Source organism: Diabrotica undecimpunctata, chromosome 6 (genome assembly GCF_040954645.1).
Source record: "Diabrotica undecimpunctata isolate CICGRU chromosome 6, icDiaUnde3, whole genome shotgun sequence".
Lineage (NCBI taxonomy): Eukaryota > Metazoa > Arthropoda > Insecta > Coleoptera > Chrysomelidae > Diabrotica > Diabrotica undecimpunctata.
In genome coordinates this window covers 148039993-148055774 of record NC_092808.1, presented here as the reverse complement: position 1 = coordinate 148055774, position 15782 = coordinate 148039993, and the positions used below count along the sequence as shown (strand labels likewise).

Below are 15782 nucleotides of genomic sequence, written 5' to 3'. Positions count from 1 at the left end.
TATTCAAGCTTTCTTTGTTTGATTGTGCTCACGATTTCTTTCTCCTTTCCGATTCTTTGGAGTACCTCTATGTTGGTGACATGTTCGGTCCAGGATATACGAAGAATGCGTCGGTACACCCACATTTCGAATGCTTCTAGTTTTCTCGTGAGCGTCTCTGTCAGCGTCCAGGCCTCCATACCATATAGTAAGATCGGAAAAATGTAGCATTTAACTGGACCTAGTTTTAGGGGAAGAGACAAATCCTTGTTTATGAGGAGCTTTTTCATATTGTTAAACGCTGCTCTAGCTCGTTCTATTCTCGCCTTAATTTCTGTGGCCTGTTCCCATTTTGCATTTACGTTGGTGCCAAGGTACACATAAAATTCTACATACAGTATAGGTTTGCCACAATTCGAATGTCCTTGTCGTCAATACCTGTCTTTCGCAGAATATCCATCAATTGTTCATGATTGACATTGTCAAATGCTTTTCTAAAATCCACAAAGCACAAATACACGTCCTTATCAACGTCTCTAGACCGCTGTATAAGCACCTGGAGAGCAACAACTGCTTCTCTAGTTCCAAGTGCTTTCCGAAAACCAAACTGCGATCTATCGATATTTGACTCACATTTATCATTATATTCTTCTATGAATGATCTTAGTGAACGCTTTAGTGACATGATTGATCAAGCTTATAAGCCGGTAGTCATCACAGATCTGGGCATTTGGTTTCCTTGGGATAGTAATAAATGTTGACTGTAGCCAGTTCACCGGGATTTTACCGCTATTATATATGTTGTTAAAAAGTACAACTAGATTATCAAGAAACTATTTGTCTGATTTACATAGGATCTTTAATATTTCGCAGGGTACATTGTCCGGACCTGTTGACTTATTGTTTTTTATTTGTGTTTTATTGTTTTTTAGTGCTGAAATGGGATCTTCTATCTCCAATTTAAGGATTGAAGGACCTACTTCTCCATATAGGTGATCATTAGTCCTGTCAGATGCAAATAATTTTTCTATGTATGATTTCCATGTTTCTAAGATCGTTGATGGCTCCGAAATAAGATTTCCATCGCTATCTTTTATGCTGTTGGGTGACTTATTGAATTTCCTCTTGTTTGTCATTGATTTTATTTTTTTGTGCATATTGTAACTGTCGTATTTTCGTTCGTATTGTTCTATTTCCCCGCATTCGTTGAAAAACCATTTTTCTTTGGCTTCTCGAATTTTCGTTCTTATATTTCGTGGATCTGCTGGTATTTTTCTGCATTTTTATTCTTGAAATTACGTCTTTCATCCATCATATCCATTATCTCATCAGACATCCATTCTTTCTTCTTCTGTCACGCTTTAATAGAGTCGCGCATGTTGTTTGGATTGCTTCCCTCGATTTATCCCATCTCTCTATCATGTCCGACGTGTTCTCGTTAATGTCGTTTATTTTCTTACCTAGTTGTTCTCGTATTTTTATTTCGGTTTCTGGGTTAGTGAGTTTCTTAATATCAATTGTGTTTAAATTAGATCTTTTCTCGAGCCGTTTTACTTTCATGGCCATTCTGCATACCAACAGATTGTGGTCCGTAGGAACATCGGCACCAGGGTACGTTTTTGATGAATTTATCATATTTTTATATCTTGTTGGTACTGCTATATAATCTATCTGATCCCTTATTATGTTGTCAGGTGAGTCAGCGGGGGATTTACATGTGTAAAGTCGACGTTTGGGGAGCTTGAAGAGTGTATTACTTAAAAACAGGTTATATTCCTGACAGAAGCATATAAGTCTATCACCTCTATCGTTTCTCTCCCCTAGGCCGAAGTTTCCCACGAACTCATTCACCTTGCCTCTGCCAACCTTTGCATTAAACTCTCCCATCACTATTGTTACTTCATGTTTTTTGTCATTTTCATCAGGCTTCCCAGTTATTCGTAGAATTCTTGGCTGGTTGCTTCATCTTTATCTGCCGTTGGCGCGTATACCTGTAATATGTTAATATCCACCGGTGTTGCTCGAATTTGTAAAAGCATTATTCTATCTGAATGGGGAGTGAAAGATTTTACTGCCGAATTAATATGTGGGGCAACTATTATTGCGGTGCCGTTTCTGTGGTGTGTTGTGTTGTTTCCAGCATAATAAACTTTATATCCAAGTATATCGAATTGTCCAGAGTTTTGCCAGTGTGTTTCACTAATTCCCAATATATCATTTTTTAATCTTTTTATCTCTTTTACAATGTTTACCGCTCTTGTACATACTTCGTACATTTCAAGTTCCAATCCTTAGGTATTGAGGACTTGCTTCCTTTTTTTGGCCGTAGGGCTGGCTATTTCGCTGGCTGACGACCTGGGAGGCCCTACTATTTGGTTGTGTGCATCCTCCTCGCCGGGGAAGTAGATATTGTTGTCATATTTCATACACAGTGGCACACGAAATATTGCTACGATATTAATTTTCGGTACCATTGTCTTAACTTTTAAAGTCATGATGATCACGTTTACCTTTTTACCTCTCCTTGTATAATGAGATTGAACAAAAGTTCATATTTTTCAGAATGTCTCAATATCTGACCTCAGTATTATAGCTTGTCCTTTTTTATATCTTGACTAGTTCTTCTTTTTCCTTTTATAAGCAATTCTGCTTGTTCATTGTCGGATTAATACCTCTATGGAAGGATGTCACTCCATCTTTTGCGCAGTCGTCCGATATTTCTTGTGTCAATTGGTGACTTATCTCTTGCTATTTTGACGACCTCGGTCTCCTCCATTCTGCTTATGTGGTTATTCCATTCTTTTTTCTACATTTTTTTCTAATGTCTTCACTTCTCTTTCGATCTCTCAGCGTATTTCCTGTAATTCCTCTCAGTACTCTCATATCTGCCGTTTCCAGTAGCCTTTGCATTGTGGCTGTGTCGGGTCTTGTTTCTGAGGCATATGTCATTATTGGTCTTACACTGGTTTATAAATTCTTGATTTCATCTCAGTGTTAATGTATCTGTTTCGCCATATAGTGTTATTAAGGCATACTGCCAGTCTATTTGCTTTTTGTACTTGATCTCTCATTTGGTCTCCATAGCTAAACAGTGTAAGGTCAGGTTAGGTCAATCAGACACAGAAATGCTGGTCTATTATACTCTAGTGATTTCTCAGTAATTTGCTTTATAACGAATATTGCATCTGTACACGATCTTCCACTAGGAAAACTCTGTTGTTCATCTGCCAAACTTATCCTCTGATTTATTAGCACTTGTAAAATTTTAGTTGTCTATTATATTCTCGCATTAAGTTTATAAACATTAAACATCATACTGATCATACTCTCCGATTTTATTAAATCTTTTAATATACATGTCTGTAATTTACACTAAACAACAATATTTAGGTTATATTTTGATTCCGCGATAACCTACAACATAATAACGAATTATAATAAAAACAAATTAATTTTCCAGATAACTTTTTATTCAATATTTGATTTGGCAAATAATTATTTTATATTTTATATGTCAGATAATTTTAATTTATTTTATCTGTCAGTTTATCTGTTCAGATTTCCTAGCTGACTCTAGTAAGAACTTTAAATCTAAACTAATATAAATCTTTAAATTATTCTGTATTAAATCGTACCTTAAAAATATTAAAAATATTATTTATTAATTATATTAATATGTAATTAATCGTTTTTGTACTATTAATTAAACGTATCGTTTCAACAACAAAATATTATTGAAATGTCAAATGGTGGTAGTTCAGAATTCTTTCCTAGATGGCGCCATTAGTTTACTGAACAAACGGTGTAACTTGTCATCATAGCTTTTTATATAGATAGATAAATTATGTTAAAACTTTTATCTTAAATGTTTTGAGTATTGTTTTTGTTTCCTTTTAAGCCTTCTTTTTGTTTCTGTAGTTTACAGTATATTTAGACAATTTTTGGTCAAAAAAATCAGGAGTACCTAACTCTTTGTATACGCTAATGAAAATATTTTTTTGTTAGAAAGGAATTAAAGGTGGAATGATTCCGCCGCTAGAGGATGTAGCGGCGTGGCGTTTCGAAAGTCTTTTTAAGATTACGTAAGATGTGAGTTTAAAAGTCGGTTTGAAAAATTAGCCAGTTGATTACAAAAGCTGTCGCATAGACTCCAGTAAGAGACGGCGTGTGTGTTCATCAGCTTACCATACACGGTCGGAGTCGGAGATATCGTGCAGATGGGGCCACACACGGACAATAGAGTTTAAGGCCAAGGAGGAGTCAACAACATAAGTACTTGTGTCAAATACGGGTACTTTTTATTTACATATTGTTGCTGTATTAACGTTAACAATGCTTTCGACCAGCTGTCTTAGTTTCGTCAGTAGGTTGCATTAAGATTTACATTATATTATTATTGGACAAGAGTTAACTTGATTCAATTTTGTTCCCCAGTTATGAAAATTTCTCAGTAATCATATTTTGATTGTTCTAAAGCTGTTTATTATGAACTAACTAAAAATACTTCTTCTTCGTCCCTATTAAATTGACAAATTGTTTGTTGCGTGCAATATCTTTCGCATATCTTGAGAATATTTTATAATTTGGAGACACTTATTTTAAGTTGTTTTCAATTTTTGCCAAACTCACTTTGGACAAAATTATCGAATATTTTTTGTTATCATTGATACTGTAAAATTAATATAAAAAGTATGCGAATCAGTCCTTATAGACTACAAGCCCATGGGACTAGAAACTTTAGAAACTATGCCGTCAATTTTTATCGGTACAGATGACTACACATTGGGTAAACTTACCACCAAGTGAAAAAACAACTCCTACTGCATCGTTGAAAGTCCTGCTGAATCTACCACCACTTCATATTTTTATACAGGACGAAGCTAGATCAGTGATGCACATATTAATCCCTAGTCAGCGACATATAAGCCAGATGCATGGTACTGACAACAGACAGCTAATCGAGGACCTAAAAGCCGATATTGTGATGGGGTAACCTATCGATGCAACAGATACGAGATATAGCTTTAACAATAAGTTCACAATTAAGATACCAGGCAGGGAAAACTGGAATGAATGTGTAGGTACTCATACAAACTGCTGCTACCTGGTACACGGATGGCTCCAAAACATCGGAGGGTGTGGAAGCCGGCATAGTAGGAACAAATCAAGGGATACACTTCCCCGTAAGTTTATCTAAGGATGTGACAGTTTTTCAGGTGGAAACAACGGCAACCCACCACTAAGTGGAAATAATAGAAAGGCAAAAAAGATTGTTCCGTTCAGTTTCCATCTTCACAGATAGTCAGGCAGCGCTTAAGGCACTCAATTTTGTAGAGGTCAATTCTAAACTAGTATGGGATTGTGTGTGTGTCCTAAATAAACTAGGAGACCGTAGCAAGGTTACGGTAGCCTGGGTATCGGGGCACGAGGATCATAAGGGCGATGAAAAAGTAGATGAAATGGCCAAATAAGTCTCATCAATGCTATTTATTGGATCGGAATCCTTCTGTGGCGTTGCAAAGACAGTGACACGAACGGCTACAAGGAAGTGTATCGCTTACAAATCTCTGGAATGGTGGAGGAATTCACCAGGACAAAGACAGGCGAAACAATTCATTACAGAACATTTGCCAAAATTTGCGGCAGACCTAATAAGCAAAGACAGAAAAACAGTCAAAGCCATAGTAGGTCTTCTAACAGGGCACTGTAAGCTGAATAGGCACTTGAAGCTGATGGGATTATCAGATGATGACCTGTACAGATTCTGCATTTTATGTCAGTGTGACAGTCTGGCAAATATGCGGTTCTTTGCATTAGGGGAAGAAAATCCACCGGTAAATAGGATGGTACAGTCTCGAAGCTACTAGACTTTATAAAAAAGGGTCAGGCTAGAGAATGTTATCTAGGTCTAGCGGACCACAATAGATCTAAAAAGGTCGCAGTGGAATAGGCCGAAAGGCCACCTCTCTTAATCTAATCTAATATAATCTACCACTCAAGTGGTAGGTAATACAAAAATAATGACCTGTGACCTAATAATATTGGTACCAGTAGCAGGGACAATCTTTGATTTTCGGAAAATTTTGACCCCATTTTCGGCAATTCATACATATAGTTTCGGATCGTTATTTAAAATACTTTTTTTGCAGTGCCGTAAGATCTGCTGGTACAGGGGTGGGAAATCTATTGCGGGCCCCTCTATTTTTAAGTAGTACAAATGAGGTGATTTGTGCCAATATGAAACTCCTGTTAAAATAATAACATTTTTCACGGTACATGTGCTGATAAAAGGAAAATTAATTTCCCTCCGATAAGTGAGATATTACGATCAAACATTTCTGTAGGGCATTGATATATTTTTTTGACAAAAACAAAATGCCGTACAAAAAAATGGTTCCAAATGGCTTTAAAAATATAGTTGAGGTTGTGAAGCCGCTCACGTACGAATAATGTTTCTGAATCGGTTTCTTTACGAATTTTTTAACAAATTCCAAAAATAACCGGTTTTGGCTCCAAGAAATATTTTTTAGACGTCTTAGGTCATTATAAACAAAAAAAGTCTCTTGTCATTTTTCTCTAAATTTGATAGTTTTCATGTTATAAAAATATATTTAAAATCTTAAAATAGGCACTTCCGAGGTTGGAAAAATCCTTTGCACCCCTTATTCAAGATGACGAGTATTCAAAAACCCAGTCAATTTTGGAGCGCTGTGAGATCCATAGAAATTAATGAATTTAAATAAATTTTTAGTAAAAATTATTCTCTTCTTCTTCTTAACATGCCATACACCAAAGTGCGTAGGCGACTATCTCATTACTAGAATTCTGTTCTTGGCGGCGTGACACAGCTCGCCTGTATTGTGTATTCCTGTCCATTCTTTAATATTCCTTAACCAGGATAATTGTTTGCGGCTGGCTCCTCTCCTACCTTCGATCTTCCCTTGTAGGATTAACTGTGGCATTTCATATTTTGCTCCTCTCAATATGTGCCTAAGGTAACCAATCTTGCGTTTTTTAATTAATTTAAAGAGTTCTGTTTCCACGCCGGCTCTCTTAAGGACGTCATCGTTTCGAACTCTATCCACCCAAGGTATGCGCATCATTCTTCTTAATGACCACATTTCAAATGCTTCAAGTTTGTTGATAGATGTTTTTTTCAAAGTCCACGTTTCCATGCCATAAAGCAAAATGGACCATATGTAGCACTTGACTATTCTGTAGCGTATTTCGAAATGTAGGTTTTGATTACATAGGAGCGGTCTGAATTTCACAAAAGCTTGTCTTGCCATTTGTATTCGGGTTTTTATCTCTTGTTGTGGATCCGATTAGTCATTGATTGTGGTGCCAAGGTATTTAAAAGTTTTCACGCGTTTTATGCGATCGTCACCTATGCATATTATCGGGTTTTCTGGAGGGTTTCTGCTAATGACCATATATTTCGTTTTCAAAATGTTGATTTTGAGGCCATATTTTTTACCTATGCTATTCACCCTATCAAGTAATAACTGATGATCTTCCAATTTATCAATTATTCTCTAAAAACCCCTTATAATATTGCTCTGACGTATTTTTTTTGTAAAATTACCAAAAAAAGTTATAGGGCCCAAAAAAAAATTTGTTCCAAAATTTTTAGCTATTTTACCAATTATACAAATTGGGGGCTGCTGACGTCTGAGTAAGGGCCCTAGATAGCAACTGATTAAAATGATATTTTTAGGATGAATGTATGAACAAAACAGTCAATGTAACTTGTAGCATGTGTCTTAATAATTAATAATTAATAATCTTAATTATTAAGAGACTACGTCTCAGGGTCAGCAACTCCCGATTCGGAGCCTTGCGTTACCATGCAGTATATCTCTTTAAAGATTTAACACCATACGAATTTATTAGCAAAGATGTAATAATCAACAAATTTAATATCATTTAAAGGGTTTTTATCAAATGTGCACCTGGTAAGTATTCAAACACATTGCTCTACACTTAGTTAAAATTGAATCTTCACGTTTGTCTTCATTAAAGTGGTAATACTTATTTTAGGTAAATGCACTGATGATGGACTTTTTAGTCCGAAAACGTTCTGTGATGTAGCCCGAAAGACTACTGTTGAGTTTTTAGCGTAAGATTCATTTAGTAAATTAGGTTAGAAATAAATTGTATAATTTTTCCGCTATATTAACAGATTAGGTCACTGGCAAAAAACCGATGTTGTCAATTTTATAAAATAAAATGCATTCTCTCAACATCAAACTTTAAATTACTCAGTATACAGTAGTAAAAAGCCAGCGGTTGGTGTGTTGAGGAATAAAATGTGTATCGTTCTTTCTGCATTTGTTACTTGCAGGCCCAAATCCCTACAAAAGGCGTCATTGTACGTTAACGTGACGATTTTCTCGCAAGCTGCATGTGAATATTTCACAACTTTTTGGGCTTAATTAAAAAAAAGGACCTAGTTCTATATACAAACTCCCTCTACAGTGTATTTCAATTCCGTTAAAAGTCTGAAATTGTATTTAGCTCAAGAGCTGCCGGAATGTTTGGATAAAAGTCGATATCCGCTTTTTTTTCAGCTACAACTGAAAAGAAAAACGTAGGAAAGCGAAACTAGAATATAGAGGGTTGGCGATAAAGTTTTCATATTTCCTAGGAGGATAGCGATTTAGGATCAAAGAGTGTGTATTGTAGGTGTTCATCAGGAGGAACACGGCAAAAAAATAGGATAAAATTTTTTATATTTTGCCATTCTTAAAGGAAGTCTTTGAAAACTTTTTCTTATTTTCAGTATCGTATTATATATAAGAAGAGGAATGAAGCGATGAGTAGTGTATTACACTATATTATTGATTGCACAATTGCAATATATAATATTATTCTGGAAAATTTTTATTTTATATGTTCTATGTTTGTGTTTTCTTATTTATTATTGTTATTGTTATTACTTTTTTTTAATGTAAAACCGCAATGTGTAGATGTTCTCAGTAAACGAGTTAATTTTGAATGAGGACGTATCTCATAAATCCTATTGTTGACTATATTTCTAAATTAGAGTCAGATAAATCTCGACTAAGTCATGTAACTGAGTGTTTTTTTAACTTAGAAAATCATATGGATAAAATTATGGAAACAAGAAGAAAAAGCAATAAAAATGTTTGTCTCTAAAAGGAAACAAATGGCAAAACATTCAATTCATTTGGTAGCGAATATATTGGATCCTAACTTTAATGGTGTTCATTTAAGCAGAAAAGAACAAGTTGAAGGAACTGAGCTTATAGATAATTTAGCCTCTTTAAAATATGGTGATGGCTCGGCTAAAATAATGGCAGATCTGGCACTTTATCGGTCTAAGGAGGGATGGTTTGGAAAACCATATGTTGTAAAATCAATTAAAAAACTAGTCCCAATCATATGGTGGAAAGGTACATGTTTCGAAACAAAATTAACTAAAATAGCTGTGGATATATAAAGCGATTGAAAGAAGTTTCAGTACTTATGGTTTTATCCACTTCTCTAGAAGAAACCGACTTACTGCTGAACGGACTCACAACTTAAAATTGTCAGCCATTTTGCAACAATATTTCTAATTTTTAAACTATTCACCAATTGTTTTCGACATTTTTATCCAAAAATTCTTTTTCTGAACGATATATTTTGGCATTTGTACCTCCATGAAAATCAATTAGTATTAAAGTACAGATAACTGCAACTATGCATCAGGGAATTCACAAATGCGTGTAAGCCCGCAATTTCATGACGCTACTCGTGACGACTTCATTTTGTGGCGCTAATTCCGTGACGCTCGCCTCATCATTTCACTATAGAGAAAAAAATAAAATACAACGCCATTATAGAAGCTTCGCTTCAAAAACTAAATAGAAGAGAACCGTCAAATTATCGATAAGACCTAAAGCTTGTAGTTGAAAAAGTCTCAATGTAATTTTTGTTAATGTTAACTAGCGAAATAGATTGAAAATTTGTTCTGCTTAGGTACAATCGTCTTATAATCATTTTGTGAAATAGAGACGACCAATTCGTCGACAACTCATCCATACAATCCCGTTCGACTGTTTCGATAGCTTTTCCTGATTATAATGCCGTAGATCACATGTTATGTACCTGAAGTGCACTCTAATCCACAGATAATGAACATTCCCCGGCAGAGACAAAACGACTTCGAAAATAGTCAGAAACTAAAAGCGCTTTCGACCTCTCCAGTATACATGTGGTTTGGAACGTTCAGAAGGAGGATCTGAAGCAATAAAAGCTTTTCATCGAATTACAAATTGAGCTTTCGGGACCGAAAGCGTATTATTGCCAAAATTGCGTAGAGAAACTGTGAGGATACTTCTGTAAAGAGTGAGTGTACTCTATTGCATACAATGGTCTTTAGGATGAGCGGAGAATGGGAAATAACGATTACGGGTAGGTTCGCATTATATTTTGTTACATCAGAAGATACTGCGTTACCCGCTAAATATATTTTTATAATTTAACAACGGATGGTTAAGTACACAAAGAAAAGTGTATAAAATCCGAGAAAAAGAAATCTGCATAATGTTATGCTACATAGGTCATAGTAAATATCGATTTTACTTTGCACATAAGTTAGTGTGATCTACTATGTGCTGTGTAACCGACGAAATATATCAAAAAACGGATAGAGAAGAAGAAAGAGAAACAATAAAGAATACAGAACAAGTTGAAGAAGAAGAAGAATTGATCTATACAGAAGTGAACGAGAAAATATGCAAACTTAAAAACGAGAAAACAGCGGGAGAAGACAAAATATGTGCAGAACTTATAAAATACGGTGGGGAGGCACTATGCAGATAGATTTATGAACTAATACAGAATATATGGAGCAAGGAAATATTGCCCAAAGAATGGAAGAAGGGAATTATAGTGACAGTCCAAAACAAGGAGAACATAGAATATGCAAAAACTACCGAGCAATTAATTTACTGAATGTAAGATTTAAAGTAATGACTGGTATAATTATTAGAGACAGACTAACAATATATACAGAACAAAGCATAGGGGATTACCAGTACGGTTTTGGAAAAGAAAGATTCATAGAGGAAAGATAGAGAAAAGATACGAGTTTGACGGAGAAACGCATATATTTTTCCTAGACTTTAAACAGGTATTTAACAAATTAAACAGAAGAAAAATGATCCAGGACTTACAAGAGAATATAATATATTAAATAAAATTATAAAAAGACGTGGTCTACTCTAATGGCCAAAAAATAACTACACAAACTTAGAGCGAAAGCCTCTTTTGATTTAGTAAACGAAAATCGAGAAGATTTTGTTTTGATTGCTAAAAAAACTTACCTTTTCCTAAAATTCCGCACCAAAGTTGCTTTTATAGTCAACTCTATCTTTACTTTTACAGTCACTGTCGGATGTACACTTAGACGAACTTTACAAAAACAACACGTTTTGTTATACACGAACGGAAGATGAGCACAAAAAGAGTGATATTGTTTGTGTGGGTCAGATCAAGAATCCAACGGTTATTGTCGCGTGTTCATTGTGCTTCCTTCAAAAAGCACCTCAATATATTGAAACAATTGAACTTTAACTTGAAATCATAAGTCTTGAAACTACTGTAAATCTGGATCAGCACAAAGAAATTCTAGCCGAACATAGAACTATCATAGATCTTGGAAGCTATTGTGCAGTGTTTGATTTTAAGAAAGTTGCAGACACAGTTATAAAATCCATAAGTTCGTTACATTTTAAAATCAGCGGGAGCAAAAGGTTTTATATGCGGAAGAATTCCAGACTAACAAGACACAAAAATAACCAGGTTCCCCTGTTTATTGACACGATATGAGTGAATATAAATAGTCACAAGAAATAATAAAAATTAGGATCAGTATTGTCCTGGTATAATACCAAAATATAGTTTACAAGTAAAAGCATTGTCACTTTTGATTTGGCACGCCTCAATAGTTCTTGGCTATATGACGTGGCTATAACGTTATCATGATTGTTTTATACATGAGAAAATTGAAACGTCGATAAACGTATTTTAACCTTTAATTGTGGCTTATTCCCATTTAAATAGTAATTAATTTAAAATGCCACAAGAAAAATAGCTTCAGAACAATAATGAGAAAATATAACACTTTGCGTTTTCCAACTGAATGAGTTTTTGATAATTTTTAATGAAATATAATCTCATTCTTTTATACATTTTTTTCAAAGTGTTTAGAATAAGTGGTTGTTTACGCTGAGAATGCAAATGTTTGATCTTTATATGGATACTACTTGAATTTATTACGATATTAATTGCTTTATATAAACTTTTTTTTAAATTTATAAACCTTATTTACTTGATTTGGTTTTGTTTTATATAGAAAAACAAAAAAAAAACAATACCCTAAATCTAAAGTTTTAGTTTTCACAATTTTAAAGAGCGAAAATTTTACCTCGAGATCTATGTAATACTTTTATTCTGTCATTGTCAATTCATTTAGTTCTGGATGCGTATATACTAAATAGATAAATAGACATGGAAAAAGTCCACCTGATCTAGTAAATAAGAAAATAAATTACCTATTTGTAAGAACATTTCCATCGGCGCTGGTTGCATTGTTGGCTGCCTTTCGCCCTGAAAGCAAGAAAATAACGTTAAAAGAAATTTGGTCGATGCGATGGTCTGGCGCTCGAAGTAACAGCGACTACGGAACAATAAAAATAATTCCGATAATGGACCGTTAATCACTGGTTCGATGCAATTAATTATCTGCTTGACAAGAACACGTTTTCGAACGTGCAATGTCCATTTTATAAGCCGAAGTAGTGTGGAGATGCTGCTCCATTGCCATGGAAGACAAACGTTACATGTGGCTTTTCTTTTGTTCCTTTACACGTTTTACAAACGAATATTTTACTATAAACATATTGATTATATATATATATATATATATATATATATATATATATATATATATATATATATATATATATATATATATATATATATATTACAATTTAATAAATAATAATAGGCAATCGATAATTATAATAGGGCGCTGGTATACTTGACATCCGGTTTGACAAGTGAGCACACAGAAACCATCAGTATCAGATTATTATTTTCCCTGTTTTTTATAACATTTTAATTTTATCTTCCAATAGTACAACATCCCAATAGTTCTTCTTCTGTGTCACATCCTTTAAGAACATTGGCGATTATTACGGTTCTTTGTACTCTCTCTGCACTAGATTTGGAGAGTTCCATTGTTGAGTAATATGTAATATAAATTATAAAATAATAAAAATAAAGAGTTCGAACAATATTAATTTGTTTTTTGCTTTTTGCGATTCCTTCACCTATCGAAGGTTAATTCTCATTAGAGCTATTTGTATCTCCTCCATTGAGCTGCAAGTATACCACACGCGAATGTTTCTCATCCAGTTCAGCCCATTTTTCTTTTACCATTGCATGATAGGTCTTCGTACTTCATACTTGTCACCTCTTGTCACTAAGATGAGTCTGATATAGACAAAAGATAAGATAAACTACTCGTGGTGGAAATGAAATCCGATTTGCATTTCTGAAATGGGTAGATACCGTCATTCCTGGTAGTGAGATAGAAGAAATCTACCATGGTCGTTACGGCCAGAATAAAAATGTATTATTAGTACAGTTTAGATGTTTTGTTATAAATGTTATATATGATCATTTACAAATTAAATAGCAAATGAGCGTTCTAAGAACATATCTGAAATACTTTTTATATGCCGCTGTCAATGTTAAGATACTAATTGCCTTTTTTCTGTTACAGCTAATTGATGCTAGCTACAGGAGTAGTCCTTCTTTCCAGACATCGGCTGTGATAGTTTTGTGTTCCGTACTTCTTGGACTTCTTGTGTTTATAGCAGTTATTGTAATTTGGAAGTAAGTATGTCAATAAAACCACCCTTATGCAATTAAAACAAACCTATTTAAATTTCTTAATTAGATAACAAAATAACAAAATGGTAAACCAATCGGTTTATATTGTGGCTTATAGTTGTAATCTCATATAAATTTGGTAAACGGTACCTTTAGGTTTACTGTAATTTTCCTAAAATGCAAAATACATTTAATAGCTTAGCTAGTTATAATACAATAAAAGCTTTAATTTGACACCTCATTTGTCATTCTACCTGCTCTAATAACGGAGGAGTTGTGTTCACGGACAAACAGACGGACGGACGCACAGAGATCAAGAGTTTAAGGTTTTCACTATTTTATTTAATGTAAAATGTTTTTGTATTTAATGTAAAATGGGTGCTAAAAATAAGGTAAAATTTTGGGAAATACAGACTCAAGGAATATGCGCAATAATCAGGAAAAAATAAGTTCATTAGAGAAGCTACAAAAATATTCAAATATCATGGCAAACAAAAGAGAAAAAATATAAAATAATCAGCTAAAACTACATATATTTAGGGATTCTACAGTATTCACTGCCTTCCCTCGCTCAACCGTTTTCATCTCTCTCTGTTGTTCCATTCTCCATCGTTTAGGCTTCTCTTACTCATGGCGTCGTCTACTTCGTTCCTCCAGGATTTTCGGGGTCGTCCTCTTTTCCACCTTCCTATGGGGCTCCATTCGGTTATTCTCTTTATCCATCTGCTGTCGCTAATTCTTCTTACATGTCCGTATCACGTTAGTCTTTTTTGTTCTATATATGTTAGTATGTATGTTTCTATTGATGTTCTTTGCTTTATTTCGTCATTACTTCTCCTATCCATTCTTGTTACTCTGCAGCATCTTCGCAGGCATTCCATCTCTGTTGCTACTATCTTACTGCTGTTTTTCTTGTTTATGATCCAATTTTCAGCCCCCATATGTCATAATACTTCGCACTAATGTTTTATAAATCTGCGTTTTTGTCGTCATATTTAGGTGTCTATCCCACCATACTGAGTTAAGTTGTCGGATTGCTGTTCTTGTTTGTCCTAATCTTTGTGTAATTTCTTCCTCTGTTGTTGCCTTTTTCGTGATTATAAACCCCAGGTATTTGAATTTATCTTTTTCTTTGATTGTTACGTTGTCATCAATCTCTAGATCTTCTATGTCTTCTTCACTTGTAGATAGGTACTCTGTTTTCGCGAGGTTAATATCTAGGCCAGCCTTGGCATATTTTCCTTGTAGTTTTTTCATCATGTAGCTGAGGTCGTCTTGGTCTTGTGCAATCACTACTTGATCGTCTGCAAAGCTTAACGTATATAGGTATTCTTTCCGTACCGTTACTCCCATGCCTTCGCATTTTCTTTTCCATGTAGTCAAGGCTTTCTCTAAGTATATTTTGAGTAGGATTGGAGATGTGGAACAACCCTGCAGGAGCCCTTTTGTTGTGGTGAAGTCTCCTATGATTCTTGTTCCCATTTTAATGGACACTTTATTTTCTTTATACAGAGCTTTTGTAGCTTCTATGAGTTCCGTCTGTATTTCTAATTTGTACATTGCCTCCCATAATTCTGACCTTGGTACAGAGTCATACGCCTTTCTCAGGTCCACAAATGCCAAGTGTCTATCTCTATTTTTTGCTTTTTTCTTTTCCAACAGTCGTTCCAGTGTGTATATGTGGTCTAAAACTAAATTATCTAGAAAACCTTCTAAAAGCCTAACAAATTAACGAAGACCTTAAAGTATTAACGTACAAACTTTACAACGAGGAAAAACAATTGTTTCAGAAAGGAACATAAGTTATTACAGTAGGCGCAAGTTACGAAGAACCTTATTTTCATGCCGATTGGTATAAAAATAAGGTAAATATAATATATTTATCCACGATGTCA

At 34.5% G+C, this 15782-nt stretch overlaps 1 protein-coding gene across 5 annotated transcripts in view; it reads left to right on the top strand.

Moving 5' to 3' along the window:
• Positions 1–15782, top strand: part of pxb (putative Hedgehog signaling attenuator pxb) — a 341285-nt gene that overhangs the window by 192645 nt on the left and 132858 nt on the right. For all 5 annotated transcript variants that reach the window (XM_072535724.1, XM_072535726.1, XM_072535725.1 and 2 more), the window contains one exon: positions 13778–13890. In XM_072535724.1, coding sequence (XP_072391825.1) covers positions 13778–13890 — 113 coding nt within the window. The remainder of the gene's footprint in view (positions 1–13777; positions 13891–15782) is intronic.